This window comes from Hibiscus syriacus, unplaced genomic scaffold (assembly GCF_006381635.1).
Source record: "Hibiscus syriacus cultivar Baekdansim isolate YM2019G1 unplaced genomic scaffold, ASM638163v2 tig00111022_pilon, whole genome shotgun sequence".
In the NCBI taxonomy this organism is placed as follows: Eukaryota; Viridiplantae; Streptophyta; class Magnoliopsida; order Malvales; family Malvaceae; genus Hibiscus; species Hibiscus syriacus.
In genome coordinates this window covers 2984607-3003514 of record NW_024062956.1, presented here as the reverse complement: position 1 = coordinate 3003514, position 18908 = coordinate 2984607, and the positions used below count along the sequence as shown (strand labels likewise).

General features: G+C 36.8%; 3 protein-coding genes across 5 annotated transcripts; 2 read left to right on the top strand and 1 right to left on the bottom strand.

The window, feature by feature from the left end:
• The first annotated feature begins 495 nt into the window (after positions 1-495).
• Positions 496-6162, top strand: LOC120150437 (ubiquitin-activating enzyme E1 1-like). 3 transcript variants are annotated; one of them, XM_039163131.1, is made up of 7 exons: positions 496-502; positions 1606-1907; positions 2208-2425; positions 2709-3503; positions 3894-4762; positions 4848-5280; positions 5416-6162. In XM_039163131.1, the coding sequence occupies exons 2-7, from the start codon at positions 1763-1765 to the stop codon at positions 6010-6012; spliced, it is 3057 nt and encodes a 1018-aa protein (XP_039019062.1). In that variant the 5' UTR covers positions 496-502; positions 1606-1762; the 3' UTR covers positions 6013-6162. The 3 variants fall into 3 exon arrangements, with proteins under 3 accessions (XP_039019062.1, XP_039019061.1, XP_039019060.1); XM_039163130.1 differs by lacking the exon at positions 496-502 and adding an exon at positions 1248-1317 and having other exon boundaries at positions 1589-1907; XM_039163129.1 differs by lacking the exon at positions 496-502 and adding an exon at positions 1297-1317 and having other exon boundaries at positions 1528-1907.
• A 615-nt stretch (positions 6163-6777) lies between these two features.
• LOC120150439 (uncharacterized protein At5g39865-like) lies at positions 6778-7923 on the top strand. The gene has a single exon (XM_039163132.1). It carries the CDS (start codon positions 7157-7159, stop codon positions 7859-7861), a length of 705 nt encoding a protein of 234 aa, XP_039019063.1. The 5' UTR covers positions 6778-7156; the 3' UTR covers positions 7862-7923.
• Positions 7924-15465: 7542 nt separating this feature from the next.
• Positions 15466-17159, bottom strand: LOC120150597 (mitogen-activated protein kinase kinase kinase 18-like). The gene is made up of 2 exons (XM_039163249.1): positions 15840-17159; positions 15466-15507 (listed from the first exon to the last, which is right to left on the bottom strand). The coding sequence occupies exons 1-2, from the start codon at positions 17139-17141 to the stop codon at positions 15466-15468; spliced, it is 1344 nt and encodes a 447-aa protein (XP_039019180.1). The 5' UTR covers positions 17142-17159.
• Positions 17160-18908: the final 1749 nt, after the last annotated feature.

Here is an 18908-nt window from a genome sequence, read left to right as displayed (position 1 = left end):
AAATTTTGGTTTTTTGGGAGATTTTGATTAGAGGATATCACTTACAGGGTACGTCTTTGAGGTTGGAGAATGTGTCATTAGTCGGAAAGATACTCTGCAGAGTACATTCGCCTTGTCAACTACTAAAGCCAAGTACATGACGATCACTAAAGTTTGTACGTAATGGATATGGTTGAAATAACTCTTCGTTAAACTTAGTGAAAACCTTCATATTAGTATTGTGTAAGTGTTATATTTTTAACAAAAGTTATATGTTTCATGAGTAGATGAAACATATTGATATCCGCTATCACTTTGTGCGTGATGTGATTGATCAAGGTGATTATTATGGACACAGTCAACATTCATGATAATCTTGCATATATTATGACCAAATCTCTCCTTACAATCAAATTTGAGCATTACTTGGACTTGGTCGGTGTTCATTATTGAAGATTACCTGTTCGAGGGGTGTTGTGGAAGAGGTGGAGAACTTGTTCGTTGAAGTGAATAATCGTTTTTGGTTGAGTTTGAGTGCCTTTTCGAATTTGGGTGTTATGTCTCGAATCCTTAGTACTTTTAAAATTTGTGTCAAGGTGAAGATTTGTTAAAGTTTGGCTCGAATTCAAAGCGACACAAATTAATTGAGAAAGTTATATACATAGCTTGATTAGAAGTATAAAATTTTATTAAAGTAGCTTTTTACTTTATTTAGTTTCATTTGTAATCAAGTATCTATTCATATAAATAAATATTAAGGGTAAGAATCAGAAATCAAGTTTTTTCCTCCATATTGAAATTATTCTCCTCCACTTTTTCACGTAAATTTTATTGTTTTTTTATTTCTTTTCTGATCGTGTTTCTTTATTTATCGATATTCGTTTTGATATTATAACGGAATCCAATAACTTATTATGTATCATTATGGTCCTCTTTTACTTTTATAAATGTATAATCTTAGAAGTATATTATGTATAAATCTCAATTTCTGTATGCATCTCCGATATGATAATGACCGTTGGATTCTTAGGAAGCCTACTCGAGTAAACATATATCCTACTGTAATTTATTGTTCCTCAATAGACGAGGGGAGAGGGAGAGAGAGGAATGGTTACTTACACAGCCAAAACCCTAAGCAAGAAAAGCATTCTTTTTTTCACTTGGAAATCCCTAAATGCCCTTCCTTCTCCTTATATCAATGCATTTTCATTCTCATTCCCTCACAAAACTTGAACCATACTTGAACCATACTTGAACCATAAACATACCCATCTTTCCTCTTAAATCTTTCCCTCAGATTCTTTCCTCCTCTTAATCACTTAATCAGAGTCCTAATCGGTACGTTTTTTCTTCTTATTATTCTCTTATTTAGATGCTAAAATCATAATAAAAGTAATAATCATGATAAAATTAAGGTTCGATTTACCCATCTTTCTCCGTTTTTTTTTCTTGATAAAACTGAAGTGTTTGGAATAGATGATAGTATGAAACTGTGTACATTTGTGGCACTGACGGTTGTTCTTCTGCGGTTTTATGTTTTTTCGGCAGTTTAATTCTCTATATGCTTCCTAGAATGAGAGCTGGTGAAGGAGAGGTTGTAGAAGGAGAGATTGAAAATAATAATAGCACCAACAACATAAACAACTCCGCTGTCACACCGCCGATCAAGAAGCATCATATTTCCACCACCGATGCCACTGATTTGACTGCTAATAACAAAACCGTAACCGTAGGGGACAACAGCAGTAACTACAGTAGCACTAGCGTGATTGAGCCACCTGTCATGGTTACCGGGGGTGCGAATCAGAATGATATTGATGAGGATCTGCACAGCCGGCAGCTTGCTGTGTATGGCCGCGAGACAATGCGCCGCCTTTTTGCCTCAAATATTCTCATCTCGGGCATGCAGGGACTCGGTGCTGAAATTGGTATTGATTTTGTACCTTTTCCTTTTATTGTTTTTTATTTTCTTTTTCTTAGTTTCTAATGTCATTTGATTCTGTTGTGTTGATGTTTTATTTCTTGATATTCTTTTGACAACGTGCTTTCGTTCTTCATGGAGGATATGACCCTGAGATTGAACATTTATACAGCATTGTGCTCTGTGATGTTGTTTGAAGATAATTTTATCCCCATCAACGATATGTTCAATTCTTGTTGTTAACAATTATATGAAGTAAACAATTACATGATTTTGAATGTTTACTTCAATGTCTTTCTTTTTTCAGCAAAGAATCTCATTCTTGCTGGTGTCAAGTCTGTGACCTTGCATGATGAAGGAGTGGTGGAGATGTGGGATTTGTCCAGTAGTTTTGTTTTTTCTGAGAATGATGTAGGTAAGAATAGAGCACTTGCTTCTGTTCAGAAGTTGCAGGAGCTAAACAATGCTGTTGTCATTTCCACCTTAACTTCCAATTTGACCAAAGAACAACTTTCTGATTTCCAGGTATATTATTTTTTTCATTGTTTTATTTAGTTCTTCGCTTAAGTTTAGGCTTCCTGTGATTTTTTTGTTGTTTAAAATTGTATTATAGTTTTGGGATAAATGTTCAACCGGTTACAATTTAACTAGATTTGCTTTAGACCAGAGACTATGGGGTTTTTGGCACTTGGAAAAAATGATATAACCATTGATTTTGATCGGATATTGGCTCCCTGCTTTCTCTCTTGTATTATGTTTTTTGTGTATGTCATCTTGTGTTCAGTTGGTTATTTTCTAACTGGTGCAGGCTGTTGTGTTCACTGATGTAAGTCTAGAAAAAGCCCTCGAATATAATGACTACTGCCATAATCATCAGCCTCCAATTTCCTTTATCAAGACCGAAGTAAGAGGCCTTTTTGGTACAGTCTTTTGTGACTTTGGTCCTGAGTTCACTGTTTTTGATGTTGATGGAGAGGAACCACACTCGGGCATAATTGCATCCATCAGCAATGACAACCCAGCCCTGGTATCATGTGTCGATGATGAAAGGCTTGAGTTTGAGGATGGGGATCTTGTTGTGTTCTCTGAAGTTCAGGGGATGATAGAACTCAATGATGGAAAGCCACGAAAGATTAAAAGTGCAAGGCCATACTCATTTACGCTTGAGGAGGATACCACAAATTTTGGTACATATGTAAAAGGTGGCATTGTCACTCAGGTGAAACAGCCCAAGGTGTTGAATTTTAAGCCATTGAAGGAAGCTCTTAAATACCCTGGTGATTTTCTTTTGAGTGATTTCTCAAAGTTTGACCTCCCACCTCTCCTGCACATTGCATTCCAAGCACTGGATAGGTTTATCTGTGAATTGGGCCGCTTCCCTGTTGCTGGATCAGAAGAGGATGCTCAGAAGCTTACATCTATTGCTGCTAACATCAATGAATGCCTTGGGGAGGGTAAAGTGGAAGATATTAACCCAAAACTTCTCAGGCACTTTGCCTTTGGTGCGAGGGCTGTACTGAATCCCATGGCTGCCATGTTTGGAGGTATTGTGGGACAAGAGGTTGTCAAAGCATGTTCTGGAAAATTCCATCCTCTTTTTCAGGTTTCTGGAACTACTCTTTTCCATATGTTTTTTTCTCATTGTTGCATGTGTATATTTAGATGGTATCTAGCTATGCATGCAAGTATGGATGCCAATGCTTAGATGTTTAGCACATTCTAGTTAGGGTATTAGGACTATATTTCTATTAATGCTAAATTGAACTCTGCTCCATCTTTTGAACACTTAATTAATCTGTCAAACTAGGCAGTTATATTTTTGTAAGATTTGGAGAGGCTGCTAAATAGAGGGTGTCTTTGGAACTAATTAGGGCAATTTTGTGCTAATTATTTTAGCGTGATACTTGATTACTTTCACAGCTGATATGGTACTGACTGCTTTTCAACTTGACTGTTAGTGGAGAATTAACCGCAGATCTTTTGTTTTTGACAGTTCTTCTATTTTGACTCGGTGGAGTCTCTTCCTACTGAACCCTTGGACCCCAGTGATTTTAAACCATTGAATAGCCGTTATGATGCACAGATATCAGTATTTGGGTCCAAACTTCAGAAGAAGCTGGAGGATGCAAAAGTGTTTATAGTTGGATCTGGGGCCCTAGGCTGTGAGTTCCTGAAAAATGTGGCATTGATGGGTGTTTCATGTGATAGTCAGGGAAAGCTAACAATCACAGATGATGATGTAATTGAGAAGAGCAACCTCAGTAGGCAGTTTTTGTTCCGTGATTGGAACATCGGACAGGCTAAATCAACTGTTGCTGCTTCAGCTGCTGCATATATAAATCCTCAGCTTAAAATTGAAGCTTTGCAAAATCGTGTGGGTCCTGAAACTGAGTCTGTGTTTAATGACAATTTCTGGGAGAACTTAACAGTGTCCATCAATGCATTAGATAATGTCAATGCTAGGCTGTATGTTGATCAGAGGTGCTTATACTTCCAGAAACCACTTCTCGAGTCTGGAACTCTTGGTGCTAAATGCAACACCCAGATGGTGATTCCCCATCTGACTGAGAACTACGGAGCTTCTAGAGACCCACCTGAGAAACAGGCACCCATGTGCACGGTGCACTCATTTCCACACAACATTGACCATTGCTTGACTTGGGCTCGATCTGAGTTTGAGGGCTTGCTTGAGAAAACTCCTGCTGAAGTGAATGCTTATCTTTCCAATCCATCTGAATATGCCACATCGATGAGAAATGCTGGTGATGCTCAGGCTAAGGATAACTTAGAGCGCATCCTTGAGTGCCTGGAGCGGGAAAAATGCGAGACATTCCAAGATTGTGTCACCTGGGCTCGCCTAAGGTAGTACTCTAGATGATTGAGGAATTTTTTTGTTTGCTTCAGTTTCTTATAGAATTTTTTATTGACATTATACTATTGTACTTAGATTTGAAGACTATTTTGTGAACCGGGTGAAGCAGTTAACATTTACATTTCCTGAGGATGCTGCAACCAGTACTGGGGCTCCCTTCTGGTCTGCTCCAAAGCGATTCCCACATCCACTTCAGTTTTCAGCTGCTGATTCTAGCCATCTGAACTTCATTATGGCAGCATCTATACTTAGAGCTGAAACATTTGGTATCCCAGTCCCTGATTGGGCCAAGAATCCTAAGATGTTGGCCGGGGCAGTTGAGAAGGTAATAGTCCCAGATTTTCAGCCAAAGGAAGGTGTTAAAATTGAGACAGATGAGAAGGCTACTAGTATTTCCACTGTGTCTACTGATGATGCAGCAGTTATTAATGAGTTACTCTTCAACTTAGAGCGTTCCAGGAACAATCTGCCACCAGGATTCAGGATGAAACCAATTCAATTTGAAAAGGTTTGATTACATCTTCTCTGTGGTGAAAACTTGTAACCCTTTATCTATGTGCTATGCTTGTTATTGGTGGTGTTATTTTTTGAGCTCATCACCTTGTGATGGATGCTAATGCTAATGTAATTCCATGAATTGCAGGATGATGATACAAACTATCACACGGATCTTATAGCCGGGCTTGCCAACATGCGGGCAAGGAACTACAGCATTCCTGAGGTGGATAAGCTAAAAGCAAAGTTCATCGCCGGAAGAATCATACCAGCAATAGCTACTTCCACAGCTATGGCTACTGGCCTCGTATGCCTTGAACTATACAAAGTCCTAGATGGAGTGCATAAAGTGGAGGACTATAGAAATACATTCGCAAACCTAGCACTGCCTTTGTTCTCTATGGCTGAGCCAGTTCCGCCCAAGGTCATTAAGCACCGGGACATGAGCTGGACTGTGTGGAACCGATGGATCTTGAGAGGTAATCCCACTCTGAGAGAGCTCATCCGGTGGCTCAAAGACAAGGGCTTGAATGCTTACAGCATATCTTATGGAAGTTGCCTGCTCTTCAACAGCATGATCCCAAGACACAGAGAGCGATTGGATAAGAAGGTGGTGGATGTGGCTCGGGAAATTTCAAAGGCAGAATTGCCTCCCTACCGATCTCACTTGGATGTGGTGGTGGCATGTGAGGATGATGACGACAATGATATTGACATTCCTCAGATTTCCATCTACTATCGTTGAGATGTTTCAGTAACCCGCCTAATAAACGAGGCTGTAATTTTAGTATGGCAATGACATTCTTCTTCTGTTCTGGTTTTATAGCAATGAGCGTACAAAATGGAATCTTGCTAGACGGTTGCAAAATTCATATAAAAATTGTGTCTTACTTTAGTTGCTGAATATGATATAATCCTCCTAAGTTTTGGTATTTATTGGACATGCATGCAATCATGTAGGTAAACTTGGTAGTTCTTGCTTCGCTATCAATTTCATTTATGAAATTTCAGTGCAAACTGCTAACTGCTAGATTTCTCAAGGAACACTTAGGTTGGGATATTTTGATGTCTTTTGTTTTTCCTTGAACCAGACGAAGCAACTGATCTTTACATATATGCATGTATATAATACAAAAATACTATGATGGAATGAAATTGCAATGTTTTTATTTCTTAGCAAGCCCGAGAAATATGTACTGTTTAAAAAAACAATTTGGCTCAAGTCATAGAAGGAAATGAAAATTTTGGGAGGACAAAGACGTAAGAGATTAATATCTTGATTAATCAGCATGTGGATGTGGGTTATGTATGTACTTATATCCTCTGTCCAAGCCATGTGAGATGTTGAACTTTTCAGAGCACTCCGCTTTGGGATATATGCTGCTTTTGTCATCTCTAACTTTAGGAAACAATCCCTTCAGTGCTTCCAACACGCTTGTCTATCTGTTGCAGATATTATGGAATTTGGGTACCAAACTCCCTTTTTATTTATTTGTTGCTGTTCCATAACTTCATTAAAAGCCATTGGCTAAGAGCGTTTGATGGAGGAGCCAAATGTCCCATGTTAATGCCAAATATGATTCCCATTCACTTATGGGCAAAAGGGGTTAGCAGAAGTAGGTAAGCTATAGCTGCTCAAACAGTGAATACAGAATGCTTCCATTTCTGCTTGTGTTCAGGGTAATGTCAAAATGGTGAGGCAGAATTCAATTTACAGCAGAGAAGATGGTAACTGAAAGGAACCCATCCCTTCCAAATTAACTAAACCTAGCTCCCCTCATCTACCTTAATACAAAAAACAACACAACAAAGTGAGCCACCAAACTCATGGTGTTTTTCAGGTGTTGAATACTCAACTTTTGAAAGGAACATCTAATCTTTCAAATCAAATGTGGAGACTGTGGGATAACCAAAAAAAGTCTTTGCCAGTTCCTCAGACTTCATCTTCTTTCTCCCTCTCTTCTTTCAAAGATATCCAACGCCTTTGCACGGAGGATTCTTCTTCTACTTCCCCTCTCTCCGCCGCCAATGTCTTCCACCGCGTGCGACTCGCTAACTCCCTCCGCCGTTCTTGGGCTCCCGTCCCAAATGGGAAAATCCCGGATTCGATTTCGGGTCGCCCCAACTCTATCCCGGGCTCCGACAAGCGGATTGTGGTATATTCCACGAGCCTTCGTGTGGTTCGGTCGACATTCGAGAATTGTAAGACCGTCCTTTCGATCCTCCAAGGATTCCGAGTCTCGATCAACGAAAGAGATGTGTCGATGGACTCTAGTTTCTTAAAGGAATTGCGAGGAATAGTGGGTCAAAGCAAGCTGAGTTTGCCGCGGGTTTTCATTGGGGGCAGATACATGGGCGGTGCAGAGGAGATCAAAGAGCTGCACGAGACGGGCGAGCTCAAGAAGTTGGTGGAAGGATTGCCCGCTGCTGACCCTGACACTTGCGACAATTGCGGCTGTTATAGGTTCGTCTTGTGCAACGAATGCGACGGTAGCCGTAAAATGTACACCCAAAAATCTGGGTTCAAGACTTGTACGACCTGCAATGAAAATGGGCTAATCAAGTGCCCTTCTTGCTCTCCTCTACCCCTATAAAAATTTAACACTTTCTTTTACTGTAGGCAACGTAGTTTAATTTTGCAGTTTTACACTGTAGTGAACCTCAAAATAACATGCAGTTTACTGGTACCTAAATTACTTTTATTCTATTCTAATATTTTTTAAATTATATTTAATATTTAGTTTTAATTTTATTTTATTCACATGTAGTTAAAAAATTAAAGGTGATATTGATGTGTCATTATAAGATAATATCAAATCATCATTTAAAAAAATAAAAAATATCACGTCAGTAGTTCTGTTACTTTTTTAACAGTATGTAATTAAAATAAAATCAAAACGTAAAGTTAAATATGATTTTGAAAAAAATAGTTGGATAACCAAAATAAAACAAAAGTAATACTCAACGTGTAGTTCACCCAATTACTATTAATCGGTAGATTGTTCCTCCCACTTAATGTATGATGATGCATATGGTTTGTATACTAAACATGAAAGTAGGTTTACGGATTATGGTTGTATTATATATTGTAAAGAAACTTAGATTTGGATTTGTGTGAAATAATCAAAGAAATATCCACCACCATCCTTTAATTATTTCAATGTAAACTTTGGATGGGTTTGCATGATTTCCAATGTTAAAAATAAATCCTTGAAAGAGTTTTTTTTCTTTTTTAATAGTGTAGGAATGACGAACACACGTTGCAGACGTATATACTCGAACCAAGAACCTAAATGAAAAATAACATTTCATTTAACCATTGATGTTATTCAATGGGTTTTCCTTGAATGAAATTTTGATATATAAGGATAAAATAACCTCAGCATTCAATTATTGAAGAAGTATGCTATTAATGTATCTTAGGAATTCTTTATGATTGAGTTTTTATTTTATTTTATTTTTGCTTCATTTGTTCCTGGTGCTTTATCATTTTCATGGCTATAGAGCAAAGCTTCTTCTCCAAAAACAAAACCAACTCAAATGGAGTTCCACCACCCTTATTGGCCAACTTACAAGCCAATAGGCTCACCCTTTGAAGAAGAAGAAGGATTTTACTTGGCAGAAATGGGTGCCCAACTTAACAGTTTCCAGTTTTCCACTTCATCAGTTTGGATTGAAGCTTTCCCGTTCTTTAACTCAATATGGCGGTGAAACCTATAAATCCCACTTTTTAGGTTTGTCAGGCATCTTACCATGGATTAATAAGGGTGATTCTCCAAATGACCAATTTAGGCTTGATGGTGTTGAAAACTACTCTGAATGGATGGTCAGTGATAACTTATAAGCAACTATTCCAACAAATTTTCATGGAAGATGTCAATCTCTCACCAACATCAGGTGAAATTTCCATGGACAGCTTCCTATCAGTTCAAGCATACCTGGTTTTGCTCGATGAAACATGAAAATAGACAGCAAACTATCGATTCTTTATTTATTGAAAGCAAGTGGGGATGCCAAGGGGGAGCGAATATATAGAGCTAGCAGGAGAAATTATCAGGCGACCAAAAGAGGACTCTCCAACTGGCAAAATCATTGAAAGACCTGCATCCTGTTTGACCCCATCACTGGAAAACCAAGCTAATTACTCAATGCAAAAATTATGCTGCAGCCTTCTATCAGATATTCCCCTATGGTAGGTTTGCTCATTTCACCGCCAAGTCAACCGTACTGGAATCTGTCCCTGCCTGTGTTATCGTACTATGTCACAAGACTAGAGTTGAAACTAACAAACCGTACGACCTTAGGCACTGAAACATGAATCGTGCGTGTAGGTTAGCTTTCAACCTGGATGAACAATGCCTAAAAAGCACTTAGTCGACTTGAAAAAGGTATAATGGATTGATTGAATGTCATTGAATAAGAGCAGGCTTATACTAGAAAGAAGACGAGAGATTTGAGTTGAATGTTCGTGTTTGTTTTGTTTGCTCATTAAATCGATCACGATATCTGAGGTGGGAGAGCCTTTATATTTGATTACCCTTATTGTGACGCCTTAAAAAATCCTTCGAGAACTAATCCATTAATTTTAAATTATGTTGAGGACTAATGGAGTAATTTTGGTTAACTATGGGGTTAAATATGAGTTTCGAATTAAGGATTTAATATTGGGAATTGGTTCCATAAAAGATTAAAGACTAAATTGTATAAGATGGATTATACAAGTCTAAAGCTAAAACAAGGGAAGAGTAAGACTCTTTAATGAATAATATCTCCAAAATATTATGGAAGCTAGTACAAGTTATTCATAGTGACCATTGGATCTGGATGAGGTTTCCATATTCAATAATTGCTCTAGGATCTATTAATATTATGGATTTTCTAGGGTAAATTACTTGATTGGTCACTTATCTTTCATATTTGTATATTTTTACTCACCAAATTCAAAAAAAAAAAGTTTTGGTAATTTATATTATCGATTTATTAAATTTTACTCACTTATATTATCGATTGTAACATTTTAGTCACTAACCTGTTAACTCACGTTAGTTTGATGATGTGACGTATTAATTAAAGGGAGTTAATATTTAATTATACCCATGAACTTTAGATAGAATACTAGTTAAACCTTGAACTTCAAATGAAGTATCATTTTGACCTTTAAACTTTAGATAAAATAAATATTAGAATTTGAATATATAAAAAAATAAGACAACATAAATGTTATTAATTATTCAATCAATTAATGTATCTCATATGAAAATTATTTCAAATGGAACACATACCATAATCACCAATTTGCCCCCATCCAATCAACTAAACACAAAAGTGGGATTTTGGGAGCATACAAGAAAGGAAGCTGAAAACTAGAGCTTGGATAAGTTTAGTTTGTTAATACAATTAGTAGCGGATTCAAACTTATTTTAGAGTAGACATTTGTCTATCTTAAAATATAATTTTTTTAATTATTTATTTATTTTATTAAATATGATCATCTAAAATTTTATATGTATTCATCTCATGTTATATAATTAATTTATATGTATCCGCTCTAAACAAATATTTCTTAATCATATAGCTCAAGAAACTTTATGCGTGATGTAAATCATTAGCACACATTCATCATGTCATGATATTTAATATGAGGAATGGGGATGTGATGGTTAGAGAAAGGACAAACATACTCATTGTCGGTTCGATCCGCATAAAAAGGGATCCGGATTCTCATGCAACCATATTATATTAATGTTTAGACAACATCCTGCCTTGGGAGAAGAGATTGGTAGGAGTTGACCCTACCTGCCTATTCCATAAGCACATCAAACAAAGAATTTTCCCTGTCCTCTTTTCATCTTCTTCACATGCACATCAAATGCATACATTTGATGTTTTTCCCCCGAACATTATCACAGTTGATGAGTATGGCATGTGAAAACTTTACTGTAAGAATCAGATCGAATTTGGTGGTAAGAGAATGGCGATCATGGAAGCTGTGATGGCTTTGAATCCGATATGCTTTGAGAAGCAGCAAAATTGATATATTATATTGAACATGTTGTGGGAGAGGCAGAGGAATCTTGGGAGTAGCCAATAAAATACAAGGCTTGTCCTTATTAGGAGCGGTCATATGGGTAATGAGGGACAAAGACAAATCCGTGATCACCGACAGCAAGAATCAACTGCACTGTCTTCCCCAACACCCACACCTTTTCAAGTTTCTAGGGCTTTATAATCTCTCTACAACATCAATTTTTCTATCAAAAAATAATATTTTTCTTCTTTACAAAAATGTTGATATATGTGCGATTTTGGTATTTAGATTTAACTAAATTCTCACCAAAAATTAGTTTATATACTCATTTCTTTCTATTTGTTTTAGATTTATGTGAAAAAATGTCATTTAAAAGTGATTAAATAAATAAAAATACAAGTGTTTTTTAAGGTAGAAAATGGAAGTATGATTTTACTTAAATGCTATAGATATCATATCCTCTTAGTTGTATTGTTAAATTTAAGGGTAAAATAAACAAATGGTACCTCGATTATAGGGTATTGCTTTGTTGAGTCCTCCAATATTAAAAGTTACAAGATGATCTCTTGACTATAGGATTTTTTTTGTTGAGTCCCCCAACTATTAAAAATTATGAAGTGGTCACCCAATTATTCATATATTCAGAACTAGTCCATTTCTGTTTAAAAATTGGTGGTCGTTTGAGCTGGACGTTAACCTATTGACTAAGATATGATAAAATATGATTCTAGAATCGCTTGAGCTATATTTTGTGGATCGATCTCCATTTATATTATGTCATTGAGTCAATGCTTGAAACATTATGTCGTTGAGCCAGTACTTCAAAGTAACGGTAGTGTCAGTAGACATTATTAAAATATAATTTTATTATATCTCAATCAGCAAGTTAACATCCAGCTCAGACGACTGTCAATATTTTAACAAAAATGATGAGTTTGGTACATATGAATAGTCAAGTGATCATTTTGTAACTTTTAATAGTCAATGGACTCAACAAAGCAACACCCTATAATCAAAGATCATTTGTGTACTTTACCCTAAATTTAAAGAATTGTATGTGTTTAATTTTTTTAACTTATTAATATATTCAATAAATTGTATATTAAAAAAGTAGCGAACATAATTACTTACGAATAAATCTGTGTGATTTTATCTTTTGCTGCCCCAAATATAGCATCTAGCTAGTATGTCATGTCATTACCTTTCTATATACCATAGTATATATGACAGCATCCCATGCATGTGGCTATGTACATGACATGTATATATCTGTCATCATCCACAGAATATGATCTGGGTCCGCAATGTATGAAGACAAATATTATTTCCACCAAAAACTGAGTGCTGTTAGGGTTTGTACTTTCCATTTGGAATAGATTGGGAAAACCAGCTCTACATTCTTCCAAGCTATGGAACCTTCTTTCTCACAGACTTGTACTTGAATTGTTGACATCAACTTGCAATAATCAGGATGAAGAAGAATCCATTGAAGTTGGATGAAGATAAGGAAGGTGATGGTGGAAGTAAAGTCAAAGAAGGTACAAGTTCTAGCAACAGCATAGTTGAAGAAGGTGAGAAGAAGGCGACTACTTCAAGTGGAGTTCGGTCGTATGCGAGATCAAAGATGCCAAGGCTACGTTGGACCACCGAGCTTCATCTTTCATTCGTTCGAGCGGTGGAGAGACTTGGAGGTCAGGACAGTATGATCCTTGCCATCCATTTACTACATTTACAGCTTTTCAAAACAAAATATCCATTTAAATTGGTCTGCTCTTTGGTGTGTAGGAGCAACTCCAAAGCTGGTCTTGCAACTAATGAGCATCAAGGGTCTTAATATTTCTCATGTCAAAAGCCATTTACAGGTGCTTTCTTAAAATCTATGTATCAACCATTTGCAATCTTAAAAAGGAATTGTTCTAATTTCGATTTTTTTTAGTATTTAGATGTATCGGAGCAAAATGATCAATGATCAGGGTCAAGGTATGTACAACTCTTTGACCATATAAACATAGATCCTCGATTGTAAATTTAGGGTTATGGGAGGATCCAAAAATATTTTTGAGAGTATATATATATATATATATATATATGTTAGCAACATAAAATTTCATAGTAGATGCCATCAATAAAATAAATAATTAACCGAAGAAAATTTAGATTTTATAGTGGACATATGTCTAGCCTTGAGAAGCTATGGATCCGCTACTGTTTAGGGTTAATTAGATTCTACAAATATTCTCTAACAATACAATCTATCATGGTATATGTGACAGTTCTAAACAACAGGCACCTTTTGGGAAGCCTAAATTACAATTCTCAAAGTCTCTGGCACAAGTCCAAGGTTCATGATCATCTAAGAGTAATCAGGTATAGTAAGATTGAGCTTTTGATTTTTTTGTAAGTTAAGCCTCCTAATGTTTCTGGCATTGACATATACAGCGATATTCCATGGAGTGCTGTCCACGGGAACTCAGTGTCCGATCCTTACTTCAGTAAATGCATAAATAGTAGATGGAAAACTGGTTTTTGTCATTCAAACATGAATGAAGAGCTTGGTTCAAACGCAAGGAATGAGGTTGCCCCTATGAATAATAACTTCATCTTCAACCAGCAACCTGTCGGGCAAACGGAAGAGTTTCAGGACGAACTAAAAATGCAGCCAATGCTAATGCATATGAATCCCACTTTTGCAAACAAATGGCTTGGGAGAGGAGCGGAATGGCAAAGAATAACCAAAAGAAAACCGGTTGAGGACGACCTTGATTTGAGCCTCTCACTGAGCTCAAAGCTGAAGCAACAAGTTAGGAGAAAGATATCCAATGAAAAAGAAGTGGCCAACAAAAATTTGTCTCTTTCATTAGCTTAAACTGGTGAGTACCCTGGATCTGACTATATGAATTAGAGAGAATTCTAGTGAGATCTTGTTGGTACTTGTCCAAGGGAAAAAAATGGATATACTACGATTGGATGAAAATATATTGTGACTCATTAACTGGATATGGTAAGAAATTTTTGTTAAAATTTATTTAATATATTATTTAAATTTTGTTATATTTTATTCAATATATTATTTTTTTATATATTAAATTTCTATCGTATAGATTGATTGTCGTATTTTAGAAGTCGGATTTGAGTACGTCTCCCAAGTAATCAGAGGTTGATAATCGTATTTTTTGATATACTAATCTATCTACCGACTCATATTTTGAGTACTTAAAGACAAGTCGAATTTGAGTACATCTCCCAAGTAATCAGAGGTTGTAGATTTCAATCCACGCTCATTTCTTCACTATTAATGGAGAGATAGAGATCAGAGACATACACATTTCAATTTCTATGTGGGGAGTGCATCATTAATTTGGAGGATGTTTCACTCCAGTTAAGACTCTCGATTGATAGATGTTTTGTCACCGGTATGAGTGTTGATGATTGAGCTACTTTGTGTTACAAGTGTCTTGGAAGATGAGTGGAATGGCAAAGAATAACCAAAAGAAATTTGGTTGAGGAGGACCTTGATTTGAGTCTATCACTGTGCTACAACTATCTTGGAAATGTCTTAAAAGAGTTCATAAAATTTCAGGGGATGAAAACATATTTTTTAATAGAAAATAATTAGAGAAAATCTATAATATATGATATTTTTAAATTTTCAAAGGGGTAACTGTACCCACCCGCCCCACCCTAATTCATCCCTCCCCGATTACGATTCTTCGTTCAAATCAGACATGATAAATTACCTATTATCGTTATAATCCAATTATTCTCATCAACAATATTCCAAACAGTTGTACCAATAATTATTAAATTTACAAGTGAAAAACAAACCAATAACTTTTCTTGGGTCATAAGTTGATACTCTATTATCGCATCCCATTCCGCGTAATTCCATCTTACTTTGTCACAAAATGTTACCACTACATTCACACGGGAAATAGTTGTAAAACATTCATTACTAGTAGAGCATGCTCTGTTTTTAGGGAACACGGTGAAGCTTCCAAAACTGGACCACGCGGCCAAACACAAATAAAAACATTGGTGGGAAGCTTCAAAATGAGCATCTACCTACCAAGTGTATCTCAAATGATATTATATATCAAGCAAATTGGTGCACTTGATCATCCCATAAAGCAATTTGTGCGTTGAACTCATCCACTATTTTTATGTGCCTTTTCAATGCCGGAAGAAGCCGTCAACCAAACAACACCCTAATACCTAAGATAAGGTCTCAAATATAACACGAATTAAACAATCTTAATTGTTAAGAAATTACTATTATTCTTTGAAGTTTTAGATTTGAGCACCATCCATACAGTGATATATGAGCGAATAATATCAAATGATTGATAATTTTTTAACATAGACTACATTGTATTCACCTTAAATTAATAAAAAAAATATAATTCAGCGGCATCAGAATTGCAATAAAAGAAAAGAAAAGTTGAGGTATAGAATGAGTGAATGAAAATGGAAATGGCACGAGAAAGTTGAGGCCTAGAGGGAAAAAATAAAAGAATATAGTAAATAAAGGAGTAATAAAAGAAGACCAATAAAACATATATGAGTTTTCTTAAATTACAGAAAAATAGTTGTAATAATAAATTACAAAAGATGTAGATTCTCAACTCTCCCTTTTGTAACCCATTCGGACAGCTCCAAGCACTCGACCATTTTATCCTTTTCGTGACCTCGTAATTGCAACACTGCCACTCCACTGAGTTAGCGCCATAACAACAATCAGCAGTTTCCGAATTTGTCCCTTCAATTCCTTGCCTAATAATCCCAACCGTACCTGTACACTCCGTTTCCTCTTTTGTCCCTTCTTGATGCGTTTCACGACCGTAAGTCCTCACCGCCACCCATCCATCCGATTCCCAAAACGCGCCGCCTTCCCTCGCTAATTTACCTATCCTTTCCCTCACCGAACCTTCCAAGTTTCCCGTATTTTCATTGTCTTTGAACTCCGAGCTGTTGAAATCGAGCACACAACGTGGAGATGGTTCCCCGATCGGGGCTGAAGCCGATCTCACAAATGGATGCTGTAGCAGCTGATCGCAGCTCCATCTTTGTTTCCGATCCCTTCTCAAACACTTGTCAACTAAATCCTTGCCCAGTTCAGATAACTGAGCCGGTAACCGAGGCAATTCCTCCGAGTTAGCAATACGAGCCAATGAGTTGAAGCCTTGATCTTCCCAAGCTGGCTTTCCGGTGACCATCTCAATGACGGTGCAGCCTAAGGACCAAACGTCACTCTCCGGCCCTTGATACTCACCGCGTATAACCTCCGGAGCCATCCATAGAGGGCTTCCACGTGGCGTGATCATGGTACTATGATCCTTGTCCGCCGCACATTCCTTTACAATTGCGGAGCCAAAATCGGCGAGCTTTACGGAGGTGAAATCTGGACCGACCAAAACATTCTTCCCTTTGACATCACAGTGTACAATGCCTTGGTCGTGCACATACTTCAAAGCCAACAATAAGCACCGCGTGTGCCACCGCAAAACCCTCTCATGCAAGTCGGCCGACCGTTGTTTAACAACCGCCGCGTCAACAACAGTACCACCTGGCATGTATTCCACGTGAAGATTCCGGTAAGAAGTGGTCACGTCATCGCCGAGATAACCAACGACGTATGGAGATGAAAGGGAACGGAGGATCCTGATTTCGTTCTCCAAGCACTCCAATTGGCTGGGAAAGCACGTCGACGTTGACAATTCGACAGACTTAACAGCGAAAACGGTGCCGTCTGACTCATTGAATCCCAAGCTCACGGTACCAAAGGCGCCTTTGCCTAAGAACTTGCCCCTGATCCAAGCTGTTTTCTTGGAGTTGCTCTGTTTCTCCATTTTTTTCTTCTTCTTCTGTGTATGGTTTAGGCGTGTGTTTTTGGAGGGCCCAAATGGGTATTTAAAGACGTGTAAGCTAAATATTTTTATAATTATTGATCCCACGTGGAATTTATAAATGGATAATACGGAAAATGGTCTTCCTATTTTCCTTTGACGTAAAAGAAAGAGTGGGAAGGTGGGGCCTAGTGGCCGCGTGGAGATAATCTAAGCCGTTGATTTGGGTCGGGGAATGAGTGGGCGTTTTACGCTTGGCATTGATCGGTGTTACGAAATATGTGGTGGACATGTCATGGTAATTACTTAGACGGATCCTTTAAGGCATAAAATTTGGTAAGCTTATATACAATATTTCCAAAACCACTCATTTAGTACAACGTGTCCCTCCTCTTTCCATCCTTCCCATAGGTTTTACGTCTACAATATTGCAAGGCATATCCGCATATGTTTTTTTTTTCTTAAAAAAATTATGGATATCTTATTTGTTAATCAATTATTTCAAATAAGATATTGTAAAAGTTATTACAAAAATAATCCTTCTAATTTCATTATGTCACTTAATTATTGATATATGTTATTTATTTTTAAAAGGTTTGCTCTACACATTTATAAAAACAATTAATTATTATTTTGAAAGATCTTTTTTAGATGAGAGAAACAAAAGAATTCATTTGTTATATAAATTCTAAATTATTTGAACATGTGAAAATAAACAAATGTTAAAAAAATGCATGCATCGCTAGGTCAAACTTTTTTTTTTGTTGATACATTGATTTTACTGATTTTTTTTTTTAAATGCATGAACTGGATATTGAAATGTGAGTAAGAATCTCCAACCTGATATGAAATGTGTCTTTAGGAAAAACGTGGACTCCTAATTAAGCACGACGCTGAGGATCAGAATGATTGAAGAGGATCGAGGAAGTAGGAGATTAATCGAAAATATAGTAAAATGTTAAAGAGATGCCAGGTGGAGAAGATGAAGATTAAGTAAACAAAGGCTCAGTCGGGGGATTGAGACAGTTGTTTCATTGCTCACGTGCCAGTAAACGGTAGGTCCACGTCGCGAACACCATGGAACTTGAGGCTGTGAGAGTTCGATCCACAGCTGTCCACGTTGCTTGTGCGTTGTGTTTGTCCAGCTCTGGCAGTGAGAAAGTTTGTTGCGTGCACCACCAACCTCCATTAAAGGATTTTATTTTTCTGTAAAATATAGTTAGAAAAATGGATGTACGACAACTCTACATATGAGGGCAATATCCATTCGTATCTTTTGAAAGATGAGTATTTGGCAGGACACCCTTCCATGTACTGAAACAGTACCATTTCTTCACACTCACAATCTTCCTTAAATTCCAAATTGGACCATTTTTAATTAGGTGGTAGATGCGAGTTTATTTTCATTTAAATTGCCAAGTTGGATACCAAGGAACAAAGCATACCCTAAATTTTGTAGCTAAATTGCATTTCACAACACGGCTAGATCTACGATTTGTTCATAATGAAATTTGATTTACTTAAATGAATTATTTATTTAATTGATTACATTCATTTTGAAATTTTATTTACATCCACCATATACGAAAAAGTTTATTATAAATATATATGTGTTAACTCATAAAAATATTTTTAAACCCGTCACTATTGCACTATCATTAATTAGATAATTAGATGGTTTTTGACTGCATTTTAGACTTAGGCAGTGGACATACATGTATTGATTATTGATATTCCAAAGACTGAATGATTGATGAGTGGACCTGCTAT